General features: G+C 30.0%; 1 protein-coding gene across 1 annotated transcript; it reads left to right on the top strand.

Annotated features, from left to right (window-relative positions):
- The first annotated feature begins 7,327 nt into the window (after nt 1-7,327).
- On the top strand, nt 7,328-13,059 carry LOC119604446 (ATP synthase subunit alpha, mitochondrial). The gene is made up of 4 exons (XM_037957048.1): nt 7,328-7,620; nt 10,920-11,500; nt 11,604-12,405; nt 12,511-13,059. The coding sequence occupies exons 1-4, from the start codon at nt 7,555-7,557 to the stop codon at nt 12,718-12,720; spliced, it is 1,659 nt and encodes a 552-aa protein (XP_037812976.1). The 5' UTR covers nt 7,328-7,554; the 3' UTR covers nt 12,721-13,059.
- Nucleotides 13,060-13,458: the final 399 nt, after the last annotated feature.

Genomic DNA, 13,458 nt, shown 5'->3' with positions numbered 1-13,458 from the left:
AGAAATCCTTCATCACACTTTGAAAAAAAAAATTTTGAAATTTTCTAAATATTTCAAAATCTATATAAAGTGAGATGGAGATTTTCACAAATTAAGCAGATTAATCATTAAAAAAGTAATTGAAAAATATAATTATTACTTAAAAATAACTTTTAACTTTAATTTACTTGTAGTATTCAGTCAAAACATGCATTACTGCTTCAATATGTGTGAAAACGTTTTCAAATGGAGGAAAAACGAAAATTCACCAAAAGATAGAGAGAGAGGAAGGGGGGGGAAGATGTAGATGAAGCAAAAGAGAACAAAGGAATAACAAATTTTGAGTATTTAAAATACAACACGACAACGACGTCGACGACAACGAGACACCAAACTACAAAAAAAAAAACGTCATACACGCACTTACGCAAACACTAACACGCACGAAAAATAGTATTAAAGTGTAACAAAGAAGTGTAGGCAAACAACGTGCAGCATCATGTTTAAGGCTTAAAAGGACGATGATGATGGTGATGATGATGACGATGTGGATGTTATAAACAACAACAGCATTATTAGACAAATAGATTTGAAAATGGAGTTAAAAGAAATCGAAATAATTGTAGCAAGACAGCTGCTGTTGGTTAAAAACAAACATACATACAGTTAGATAGAAGAGGATAACTTCTAATGTATGTTTGTATGTATGTATGTACGTAGTAGTTGTTGTTGCTGTTATTTTGCTTATATGGAGAGTTTGAAAGAGAGGTCGTAGTGGAGGCTGCTGTAAGGGGGGGGGTGAAGATTCTTTTTTTTTGAAATTTTCTTTTTATAAAAGGGAGGTTTGTGCTTGTTTTCAACTGGTTTTATTTTTTGTTTGTTTTCGCTTTCTCTTTAATTTGCTTTTTGTTTGTGTGGTTGTTGTTGTTGTTGCTGTTGCTGTTATTGTGTGTGGTTTTTGTTAGTGTATAGCTTTTTTTGCTATTCTTTTGTTTTTCTTTTTGTATTCTTTGTTTGTTTCACTAGTTAACGAAATTTCTTTGCTTTCGGCATTTTTGGAGATTGGATGTGTTTTGTTGTTGTTGTTGCTTTTTTGTTTAAGAATTTCTTAGTTTCTTTTGATTTTTTAATATAGAGTGAATTTATTTTTTTTTTATTTTTTTCTTTTCTGAGTAGAATTTTTATGAACTTTTACTTTTATTTAAGATTTCTTTTTGTTTTTGCTATTTTTGGCAGTTTTGTTTTATGGTTTTGATGATTAATTTTTTTTTGTTAAATTCTCAAGATTTTCAAGGATTTTCTTTTGTTTTTTTTTTTTTCTTTGCTATGCTTTTGTTGCATATTTAACACAAATAAGTTATTTTAAGAAATGTAGCATAGCTTTAGGTGCTTAGATTTGTTTTCTTTTTAATTAAGAAAACCTTTATATTTAGCTTTTTTCTTTTGGAAAACCTTTTGAAAATTTATTTATTTTAGACAATTACACTACACTCATATATATAAATATACATATATATTTATTTTTTTAGTTGTTTTTCTCTCCCTTATTAACACGTGTCATATTTTACAAACATTTTTTTAAAACTTTTTCTATAAAAAACAATTGATTATTTAATCATGACGTTTTTTGTGTGACATTACTTTGCTGTTGTTAAAGATTTGTTCTGAATTTGTGTTTTCTTTTTTCTAGTTATAAAATGCGTATACGCATTTTTTCTAATTTGTTACTTTCACTTAAATATTATATATTTTTATTTTTATTCAGCTAAATATGTTTGTTGTTTTTGTATTTAAGAAAAACTAAATTTTTATTGAAATTTTTTTAACCTTAAAACTAGGCTTTACTTTTTTTATACTCTTAAAAGTATGCTTTAGATTTTTTATACTCTCAAAAGTATGCTTTACTTTTTTTTCTTTAAATAAACATATACTTTAATTCTTTACAATTGCCTTAATTGTTTGTCATGTTAGTGATAGTTGTAATCATCACTTTTTTTCTTTAATTTTTTCTACAAACTTTTCATTCGTTCGTTAAACGTTTTAATTCACTTTTTATTATTTTTATAATTTCTTTTTTTTTACAATTTTCGTTTCTTTTATATTTTGCGTTTTTTTTTTACGTCACAGCCATCAGCAGCCGCCAGTTTGCTATACATAACACACAATAACCTTAAACATACGACGAAATCTTGCCACAAAACACTCACTGTTACTCTAAAAATATACAGCACAAATTGTAGCCTATTTCCAGGCTTTAAACAAAAAAACTTTTATTTGCTTTTATTTATTTTTTTGAATTACTTTATTAATTAGATATTTTAAAAAAAACCTACATTTTTAGTGTAAAAATTTAATTTTATTACAATTTGTTTTACTATTTTTTAAAAATGTGTATTTTTTTATAAAAAACCAACAAAAAAAATCTTCACCGTTAACGACCGTTTGCCCGTCTCTGTACGTTTATTATTGACCCGACTACTGAGGCTGCTATCAGCGACTGATTGTTGTCAGGCATCTGTAGAAATGTCGTTGCTATATTATTACCGGAGTTTTTAGCTTTACTCTCTGGCATCTCTTCACACACACACACACACATGCATACATACATACATTCGCAAAAAGTCTCCACTAAGTTTTTTTTTTATAACATAACCTGTATCATAGCTCCTCCAGCCACCCTTTTGCTCTTAGAAAACCTGCTTTACACCCTGCTTACATTCAACAGTCATTAAGTTAAAAGAGAGCACTTTCTCTCTCTCTCTCTTTTGAAAATTTATGTTTTTGGAGATTCATTCATATGTATATGTATCTCTTATTTACTCATTTATGTATGGTCTTTTAAATTTCCTGCTATTTATAATTCCAATGTGTGTTTTTTTTTTTTGCTTTTATATATCATTTTTCTTTTTATTGTGTTTCCTTTTATACATTTGACATTTTATTTTGTTTGTTGTACATAGTCGTCATAGTTGTAGTAGTAAAGCTACCAAAAAGGATGTTTGGTAAATGTCACATAATTCGCTTAACACTGACATCTGCTGTTGCTTAGCAATAAATAAAATTACTAGCAGCAGCAGCATCGTGCTATTACTTTAGCATACTTTTAGGATGTATTTATTTTTTGCTGCTAACAAGTACTTGATGATTGTAAACAAATTTGGGTTGCCATATGTTGATTTTAGGAACTTTTAACATAGCGGGCTTTTTTTAAGGCCGATAGAACTTGATTTTATTAAAAATAACGCGAAAAGGTAAATTTTTATAAAAAACGATGTATTAGAACTATTTTCGACTGTGAATAATCATAATTACTTATAATGTAGTTTATTATTAATATGTTTAATATTTATAAAAAAAAAACTTTATATAAATCTTGAAAGCTTAAACAATAAACAAATAATAGACCGATACGAAAAATGTGCCGCCGATTGATTTATGTATATACATATGTATGTATGTATATACGAAACATATTCGTGTAGAAATTTATGCCGATATAGTTATTAACCCAGCAGTTCGTTCGGACAATCCCGAACTATTTTACCTACTACTTAGGGCTACCGCTAGCCACTGACTGCCCAGGTGACTACCGATTTTAACATGTGCTTGTCATACGAGGAAGTCAATCGTCACCCCATAAGTTACAAAGTGAAGATTATCTTCACCCTCGTTTACAAAGAGTATATCCGTGACGAATGACGAATTAGAGCCAACCAGAGGGTTAGACGTTAGTGGAAATAACTGTATTTTTCGGATGCATTGACTCTTTGTTGAACTGCTGGATAAGTAATGAGTTTTCTGAAGTGGACTTTATATTATGATCGTTTAATTGATGTTCGGAAGTGGACCTTATATGGGAGTTATAGACCGATACAGGTTGTAGTTAGTAATACGATTTATACATACATATATGTAAAATTTTGTGATTACACCGCCATTCTAGAGGATATAACTACCAATAAATGAATTTTTCGGAATTATCTAAATTTGTATGGGGAAATGAAATTTTGAACCGATTTTTAACACTTTTCAGCAGAGTTAATTTCGGGATGATAAAAAGAATTGCTTTCATATAGCCTCCGGAAGACGAAACTTTCGCAATACTAATATTTTATCAACGAAACTATTATAGGACTAGTATCAATATTTCCATGTGTTAATAACGGAATGATAAAATCAATAAATATTTAAATAAAACCGTTAAGAAAAGTGTTACCAAATTTTCCAGTATACATTGTTGTATTTGCCCATAATTATTTCTTACATTCTATAACAACTCTGTTTATTATTTAACGAAACGAAACGGCTGTTTCAGCTAATTTGCTGAACATAAACAGAGTTGCATTTAAAAACAATTCTTATGTTACCCAATCGGCAAAAAGATGTATTTTTTGTTTTTTAAAACGTTTCAAAATTTTTTTATTATTTGTAATAGTTTACTCTGAGATTTATAATAAATTTTTAGAATTGTTATAAAGTAGTTTTAGTCAAATGTCGAATTTATTTTAAAGAAAATGTGATTCTGTTTTTCTAGATTTAATGATTTAGCATTATTTTGACAATGTTTTTACGAAATGACTTATTGACAGTATTTCTGTTCATATATAGTTTTATTATTATATATATTATTGAAAATTGAATTTAGAGCACCCTGGTTGCTTCGCTACTCCAACTAAAATTAAATACATTCAAAATTTTGATTACTTTTATAGAAAATTTTAATTGATTAATTGTTTTTTTAATGTTTCTGTTTTTTATGTTCAATATTATCAATATTAAAAGGAACGTATATTTTTTTAATTTCATGCGTTTTGCTTTCACATTATAGAAAATTTCGAAAGTACTATTTGAACAAGGAAAAAGTACTATAAAATACCTCTTACAGATTCTCAGTCTATAACAAATTTTATTTTTCTGTGTTCAATGTTATAGAAAATTCAAAAAGTACCATCTGAAGAACGAAAACAGTATAGAAAGGACCTCGATAAATTCTCATTTAATAAGGACCATGTGTTCCTGTTGTCAACAATAGCAAATCCCAAAGGCACCATTTGAAGAATGAAAAAGTACCAAAGCGTCATGCACGTTCATATTTATGTTTCTAGGTTTAATATTTTAGAAAATTCAAAAAGATAAAAAGTACTAACAAGTTCCCTCTGTTTAACAATCATGTGTTTTGGATTCATAACTATAATTTCTGCCCTTCGCGCATAGGAATAAAATTTTTCGAGAAATAAATTTGCAAAAGGCTCTGTTTTTAAATCAATATATCAGATAAAACTGAAACGATACATTTGTTTAAGAAAAAATATTTTGTTTTTTCAAAAAGTACTATTTACCAGAATTTGATCCTATATAGCACTTATTTCCCAAGTTATTTTACTTTGTATTAGTGAATTAACTATTTTTTTTAAATTTTATAAATATTGACTCAATGAGTTTACATTAAATTAAATTTCCATTTTTCCCCTTGTTGGTACATACTTTTTTCTCCCAGAGAAATAGCAACAAATATTACAGATTTAGTCCGTAATTTAATAGGTATACGTGAATATATCCAAAAAGTTTTCTTAATGTGCCAAAAAAATAATCAAAAATACAATTTTCTCCTATTTAAAGCTAAAAAGGAATTTTAAAAAAATTGGGAAACAGGTGTTTTATATTTATGGAAGATATGTCCAATATATTTACAAAAATCTTATTATCTTTATAGTAATAAAGGATAGTAATAAAGGACTAAAAAAGTAAGAAAAACACCTTTGTTACAAATTTTTAACCCTAAAAAGTACGAATTTTGAATAAGTACCATACACCCATCTGCTATTTTTAAGAATAGATATAGATGTACTATTTAAATTTTTTCTTGTATCGCTAATTTTAAGAAAACCTGTTTTAACCGTTTTTTCCTCTTTTACTCCCAAATATAAAAATTTTCAATAATCCCTCCTTAGTGATCTACATAACAAAAAGACATCTAAATTTGTCAAAATTTCATGATTCTAGGTTTAGCCGTTGGGGCTGTGCGATGAAGAATCAATTTGTCATTAATACGACTCTTTTATATACATTCATAGATTATAAGATTATTAAGATTTTGAACGATCGCTTAATATTCTATTGACCAAATATTTGACTGAAACTTATAATCAAAACTTTGGGACAATTATGACAAATATTCAGTATTCAAAAAAGAGAAATTATTATTTATAATCGATAAACTCTGGAGTAACTGCCCCAAATTAAATATAACCTTTACACATATGTAAGTTCTAGGGGAATGCGAATTGTTCCCGTGATTTTGATTTTGTAATGGAATATATTGAAATTTAAAAGGTATTCTGATTCTTATGTATAAAGGGTTCTCGAGGCCCAATAATGCAAACCAAATATCCTTCTATTATAATTATAAATACTACCAAAATAATTTTATTTACATTTACTCAAGTTAAAAGGTAAAACAAATATGTCAAAATAAATCTGATAACAATAAATCGAATTTTATTAATTTTTTCGAAACTTTTAGATTTATTTTGAATTAACGGAAAATTGGTTCAAAATACCACTAATCATAAATATTATCTAATAAAAATAGTTACTACTTTTTGTTTTGACGATTCTGTAATAAAATCATCTGGCAACTGTGTTTATAAGTTGTCAAATTAAGTTTATATACTATCCAATAGATGGCGTGGTAAAGTATTTTTCATTTATACGACTTCATAAACGAACAAAGGACAATAGATGATCTTTTTGTTTTTATTATTAGATATTTCCTTATTTTTAAATATAAAGATCCCTTATAAATAATCTCCGCTAATTTGTTTCTTATGGAGTTTTCAACAGGCAGACAGACAAAAAGATGGAGGGAAAAGACTAGACCTTAAGGGACGCTTTATCTAATAAGTCAAAGAAGCTGTTGAGCTTACAACGAAGCCTTTGTTTGTTTAACTATGGAGGAACAAGGTTTTACTTCTCGCAGTAGATAAAAAGGACTTTTTCTTAAAATTTCTTAATAAACTGCAACTATTTACTTTTTATAAGCTAAACACACAATAAAGTAATAGAATTATTAACTTTTTGTTTTCTTTCAAAATCCATACAAAATGAAAATAAAATAGAAGCTTACCCCGAGATCTTGTTAATGAAAAAAATTAATTTCCTTGGTATTTGTATCATTAATTTCACTTTATATACACACAATTAATAATAAAACCCTACTACTTTTAATTATTTATATTTACAAATTTTAACATTCACTTTTAACATACAAACAAATTTTTAAAATAAATAACACAAACTTTGTCTTATTAGAATTTTTTTCTATAACTAACTTATCTGGCATCACGGCAGACGATTAAATAACTTAACGATATGGCTGAATAGAAACAACAAATTTAACGTTAAACGGCAACACAGATTTAACGAAGAAAAGACACCATTCTTGTCGAGTTGAGCGAACGTGAACGATTTTCGTCAACCATCTTTAAAAAATACGTCTAGAGAGGAGTTGGGTGTATTAGAAGTAAAATCAAATTATTTTTGCAACCAGCGACAAATTAATTAAATTTAAGTAAAATGTCGATGATTTCTGCTCGTTTGGCCTCATCTGTGGCCCGTTCTTTGCCCAAGGCTGCCCAACAGGTATTAAATTTTTAACAAAAAAAAAGACAATTTTTTACCCCAAAAAAAAGAAAAAAAAATGTGCAAAAAAATCCGAGTGTGTTAAGTGCAAAATGTAAAAAATTAATAATTTTTTTAATTGGCTGCCAGAAAAAAATTGAAAAACAAAAGTGCTAAAGTGTTAATAAGGTTTTTGTAAGAATTTAATTATTCTTTAAAAGTAAATTTTAAGGTTTTCCAATAATTTTTTACGAAAAAAAGTTATGGTTACGCAACCTTTGGTTAGGTTTTTATAGAACAGCAAAAAAATGTGTGTGTGTGAAAAGACGGGGTCATGAACAAAAAGAAAAAACTGCCGCTTGTAACAGGAAAAACAAGAAAAATTACATAATTCTTTAATAAAATGTAACAAATTGTAACTTAACTTAAGGAAAAATTATAAAAGAAATGTATAAACAAATTTGCCAAATAAATTTTCCGGTTACATAAGTCGTGTGTTAGTTTTGCGGCACTTTTTTCACTCGGCTCCCCGGTCTCTCAGCTGTCATATAACTGGTATCATCGTCAACGATTAGTTTTCATGTATTGATTTTGTTTTTTTTTTTGAGGTTAGGTTGAAAAATTATGTAGTTTTTTTTTTAATATAAAGACAATTTTATTCAAATTTTTCTTAATTTTTAACAAACAATTAAAGAAAATTTTTGTTTAATTAGTTTATTAGTCTTTTTAGAAAAAATTTTTAATAAATTTATTGCAATTTCTTATTAGTTTTATTAGAATGCATGTGCTAGAGAGAGACAACTGTATTGTGTATTTGCACTAAAAAAAATTCATGTGCTGCCGTATGTTTTTTTTTGTTTTGTGGTTATTTAACTGTCAAGTTAAAGTGGCCAAATGAAAATTTCTTACATAAGTTGAAAAATTGCAGATTTTAATAAAAAAACATGGAAAAATTGAAAAAATTTAAATGAATATAAAATTTTTATAATATATAATTAAGGAAATTACTTTGTTTAGTCTTTTTTAATTAGTTTTATATAAAATAAACATGCAAATAAGTTTGTGTAATGAGTTGAATACAAACTTTTTATACCCTACACCACTTTAGTGGGGAGGGTATATTGGATTTGTGCTGATGTTTGTAACATATAAAAATATTCGTCCTAGACCCACCTTAAAGTATACCGATCGGCTTAGAATCGTTTTCTGAGTCGATTAAGCTATGTCCGTCCGTCCGTCTGGCTGGCTGTACATGTAAACCTTGTGCGCAAGCTACAGGTCGTAATTTTCAAGATAATTGGATGAAATTTGGCACGCACGTTTTATTTGACCCAAGGACGAAGCCTATTGAAAATGGTTAAAATCGGTCCATTATTTCACCTAGCCCCCATAGAACAGAACCCCCCGAAAAGGGCTTCTGAGCTCATAATTATGTTAAATATACAGATATATCGATAAAATACGGCATAACAAGTTTTATAGAAGTCTTGATAACCCTGCCAAATTTCATAAAGATCGGGCCCCATTTGACCCTAGCTCCCATACAAAGTCCCCTTCAGAAAATTACTTGAATGTCCCAAATTAACTTATAAACACAAATATCGCGATGAAATTCAGCACAATAAAATATTATGTAAATAATTTTATCGGGCTTGGTCCATATTTGCCCCTAGCCCCCATATAAAGCCTCTTTCAGAAAATTAGTTTTTCATCCGTAAATTGCTTAAATGTATCGGAACAAGGGAATATTGAAGATAAATGCGATATTATGAAAAATAAATCACATTTAATATTCATAACTGGTGTAGGGTATCATATGGTCGGCCACGCCCGACTATACTTTCTTACTTGTTTTTTTTTTAAATTTTACTTGTTTATCTAATTTTGAAAAGTTTAGTTAAAAAAATATGTAAAATTATTATTAGCAGTTTATTAATTAATTTAAAAAGTATTTAATGTTGTAACTAGGGTTTCTTTAAGATTTTAGGGAGTATTTAGTTAATATGTTGTACAGGTATGAAAACTTTCAGTTCATGTTCCAAATTTTCAATTATTTTACAAAAAATTTCGATACATGTCTTTCTATTATAATTCTGTTCATGATTGTAATCGATTTTATCTAAACCCTCCCTTTTATCCATTTGTAATAAATACTTTGGTTATATACATATATAGTAGACCTTCAAAGTTTAAGTTCATCGTTAGCCATTTTATCTATTCAGTAATCTAAGACCTAATCTACAGATTATTCTATTAACTTGTTTACGGACTAGTCCATAACATTGTTTATAGTCTAGTTTATGGACTAGTCCATAGTTTAGTGTATGGAATAGTTTATTGAACAGTCTATGGACTAGTATTAATCTATTTACTAATTTCTGGACTATTCTATGAACTAGTCTATTGAGTATTCTATGGATTATTTTATTCATAAACCAAGAGACTATTCTTAGTCTATTGTCTAGTTTATCAACTAATCCATTAGCTGGTCCTTTTCATCAATATGACTCCAGTTTAAAAACCAACCAAAATACCAAAGATTTCATGTTTACTCTTGTATTTTTCTTAGAAATTCTTTTTGAAAACCTTTATTTAACACAAAATTTAGCTTAACATTGTTAACTCCCTTCTAACTAACTACCCTTCTCCCACTAAGTAGTTAATTTCCTGAGTACACGTATTGCTTTTTCCCCCGCTTATCGCATCAAAGGCAAGTGCACTCTGTATCAAATTAGATATATAAAGATTTGATACAATTTACTTTAACTTGCCAACATAAAAATATTATTGGCAATCATTTATTCATTGATATGATTCATACAAGATCATATCAATTGTGTCTGAATTGCTACAAAGTATTTTGAAGCATGCTAAACACACTAACTAATGTAGTAAAGAAATTTAGTAGTTAAAGTAGTTAGCTAACTAATCTAAACTTATCCACAATAACAATTATGATGTTTTTTCAAAATCTTGTCAGATTTAAAAACAAAATTTTTGAAATTTAATTGTTTTCTCATATTTTTCGATCAATATATTGTAAATTTAACAAATTTTGAAAAAAAAAAAACTCAATTTCTCTAAAATTCACTAAATTTTTGAGCTTACTGGCACAGTTTTTATGCTACAGGTTTCATAATGGAAACCTCCCGTTTCTAAAACATCTTGTTTTTCTGACAATTTTTGAAAATTTCCAACTAAATTCCAAACTTTAGCATAATTTTCTAAACATATATCAATAAAAAAATTTAAAATCTTTTAAAAGTCCCAAAACAAAAACTAATATTTTCTTTTTGAAAATTTTTCTCTCCCTCAACCAGGTCGCTTGCAAAGCCGCTTACCCCGCTGCCACTCTAGCTGCACGTAAACTCCATGTCTCCAGCACACAACGTAGCGCTGAAATCTCTTCCATTTTGGAAGAACGCATCATGGGTGTTGCCCCCAAGGCTGATTTGGAAGAGACTGGCCGTGTGTTGAGCATTGGTGATGGTATCGCTCGTGTTTATGGCTTAAACAACATCCAAGCCGATGAGATGGTAGAATTCTCTTCCGGTTTGAAGGGTATGGCCTTGAATTTGGAACCCGATAACGTTGGTGTTGTCGTCTTCGGTAACGATAAATTGATCAAACAAGGTGATATTGTCAAGCGTACCGGTGCTATTGTCGATGTCCCCGTTGGTGATGAATTGTTGGGCCGTGTCGTTGATGCTTTGGGTAATGCTATTGATGGTAAGGGTGCCATCAACACCAAGGATCGTTTCCGTGTCGGTATTAAGGCTCCCGGTATCATTCCTCGTGTATCTGTACGCGAACCTATGCAAACTGGTATTAAGGCTGTCGATTCTTTGGTACCTATTGGTCGTGGTCAACGTGAATTGATCATTGGTGATCGTCAAACTGGGTAAGTTATTTGTAAATTGTTAAAAATCCAAAAAATTATGACAAATTCAAAAATGTCTGTCCAAATGTTAATTTTGTCAAATTTTTTTTTCTTCTACTTGCAGTAAAACCGCCTTGGCTATCGATACCATTATCAACCAAAAGCGTTTCAATGATGGTCAAGATGAATCCAAGAAATTGTACTGTATCTACGTTGCCATCGGTCAGAAGCGTTCCACTGTTGCCCAAATTGTCAAGCGTTTGACTGATGCCGGTGCCATGGACTACTCTGTCATTGTCTCTGCTACCGCTTCTGATGCCGCTCCCTTGCAATACTTGGCTCCCTACTCCGGTTGCGCTATGGGTGAATACTTCCGTGACAAGGGCAAACACGCTTTGATCATCTATGACGATTTGTCCAAACAAGCCGTTGCCTACCGTCAAATGTCCTTGTTGTTGCGTCGTCCCCCAGGTCGTGAAGCCTACCCCGGTGATGTATTCTACTTGCACTCCCGTTTGTTGGAACGTGCCGCCAAGATGTCCCCTGCCATGGGTGGTGGTTCCTTGACTGCCTTGCCCGTCATTGAAACCCAAGCCGGTGATGTATCCGCTTACATTCCAACCAATGTAATTTCCATCACTGACGGTCAAATCTTCTTGGAAACTGAATTGTTCTACAAGGGTATCCGTCCCGCCATTAACGTCGGTTTGTCTGTATCCCGTGTCGGTTCCGCTGCCCAAACCAAGGCCATGAAACAGGTCGCTGGTTCCATGAAATTGGAATTGGCCCAATACCGTGAAGTCGCTGCCTTCGCCCAATTCGGTTCCGATTTGGATGCTGCTACCCAACAATTGTTGAACCGTGGTGTTCGTTTGACTGAATTGTTGAAACAAGGTCAATACGTACCCATGTCCATTGAAGATCAAGTAAGTAGTGTACAGCTGTTACCAACAAAATTAAAAAAAAAAAACAACAACAAATTAACCCTTTTACCTGTGTCCGTATCTTTGCATCTTTTTCTAACTTCCTAGGTTGCTGTCATCTACTGCGGTGTCCGCGGTCACTTGGATAAGATGGATCCCTCCAAGATCACCAAGTTCGAAAAGGAATTCTTGCAACACATCAAGACCTCCGAACAAGCCCTCTTGAACCAAATTGCCCAAGAAGGTAAAATCTCTGAAGCTGCCGATGCTAAATTGAAGGAAGTCGTCACCAAATTCTTGTCCACCTTCCAAGCTTAAGCTCTTTACTACCATCATCATTTAAATAACAGCAGTTTTACTACTCATAAGTTACACTACTCAACAACTCACACAGTGTAAAACACCGTCATCAGCCCACGTTGATCGTCGTCACGTTATTCTTATAATTTAATTATAAAATTCCGTTATACGAGAAAAATGCAGAATTAAAAAAAGAGAAAAAACTTAAAAACCATCTAAACAACAAGTTAAAAAACATAAAAACAGAAATCTTTTAAAGAATTAAAAACCAAGTCATTTGCAAAACAAGAATTAAGTTAAAAAAGAAAAAACCCATAATTACTACAATAAAATGTTAATAATTAACAAAGAAAAAAATCGAAATTTCCAAAAAAAAATCTATAAAATTTAAAAAAGTCGTTGATGTTTTCCTTTATTCTTATTATTTTTTTTTAAGTTCTCGAAGAAAGTGGTAATCGTCTTACATCATAGATTTTTGTGCATTATTTCAACGATACTATTGAAAATATGAACAATGTTCATTTGAACTCTTTTTCTTATTTTTCTTTTTCTCACCCAAAAGTGAGAGCGCGCCCAAAGAGTTTCTTTTGAATGTTGTTCTCCTATTACGAAATCGTTTTAAACGAATTTCCTCAAATAAAAATGTTGCTTTTTTATTATTTACTCAAGAAAAAAATATAATTATCATGGAGTATGTGGATGTTTAAATTAAACATAATAATATAATAACAAATAAATAATCTTTAAAGTTAAACA

The sequence above is a fragment of the Lucilia sericata genome, unplaced genomic scaffold, assembly GCF_015586225.1.
Source record: "Lucilia sericata isolate MDLA Ls3-8-SP2 unplaced genomic scaffold, ASM1558622v1 Contig000393F_arrow, whole genome shotgun sequence".
NCBI lineage: Eukaryota > Metazoa > Arthropoda > Insecta > Diptera > Calliphoridae > Lucilia > Lucilia sericata.
Note: the sequence above shows the minus strand (reverse complement) of the source record. Positions and strands in the feature narration are given on the sequence as shown.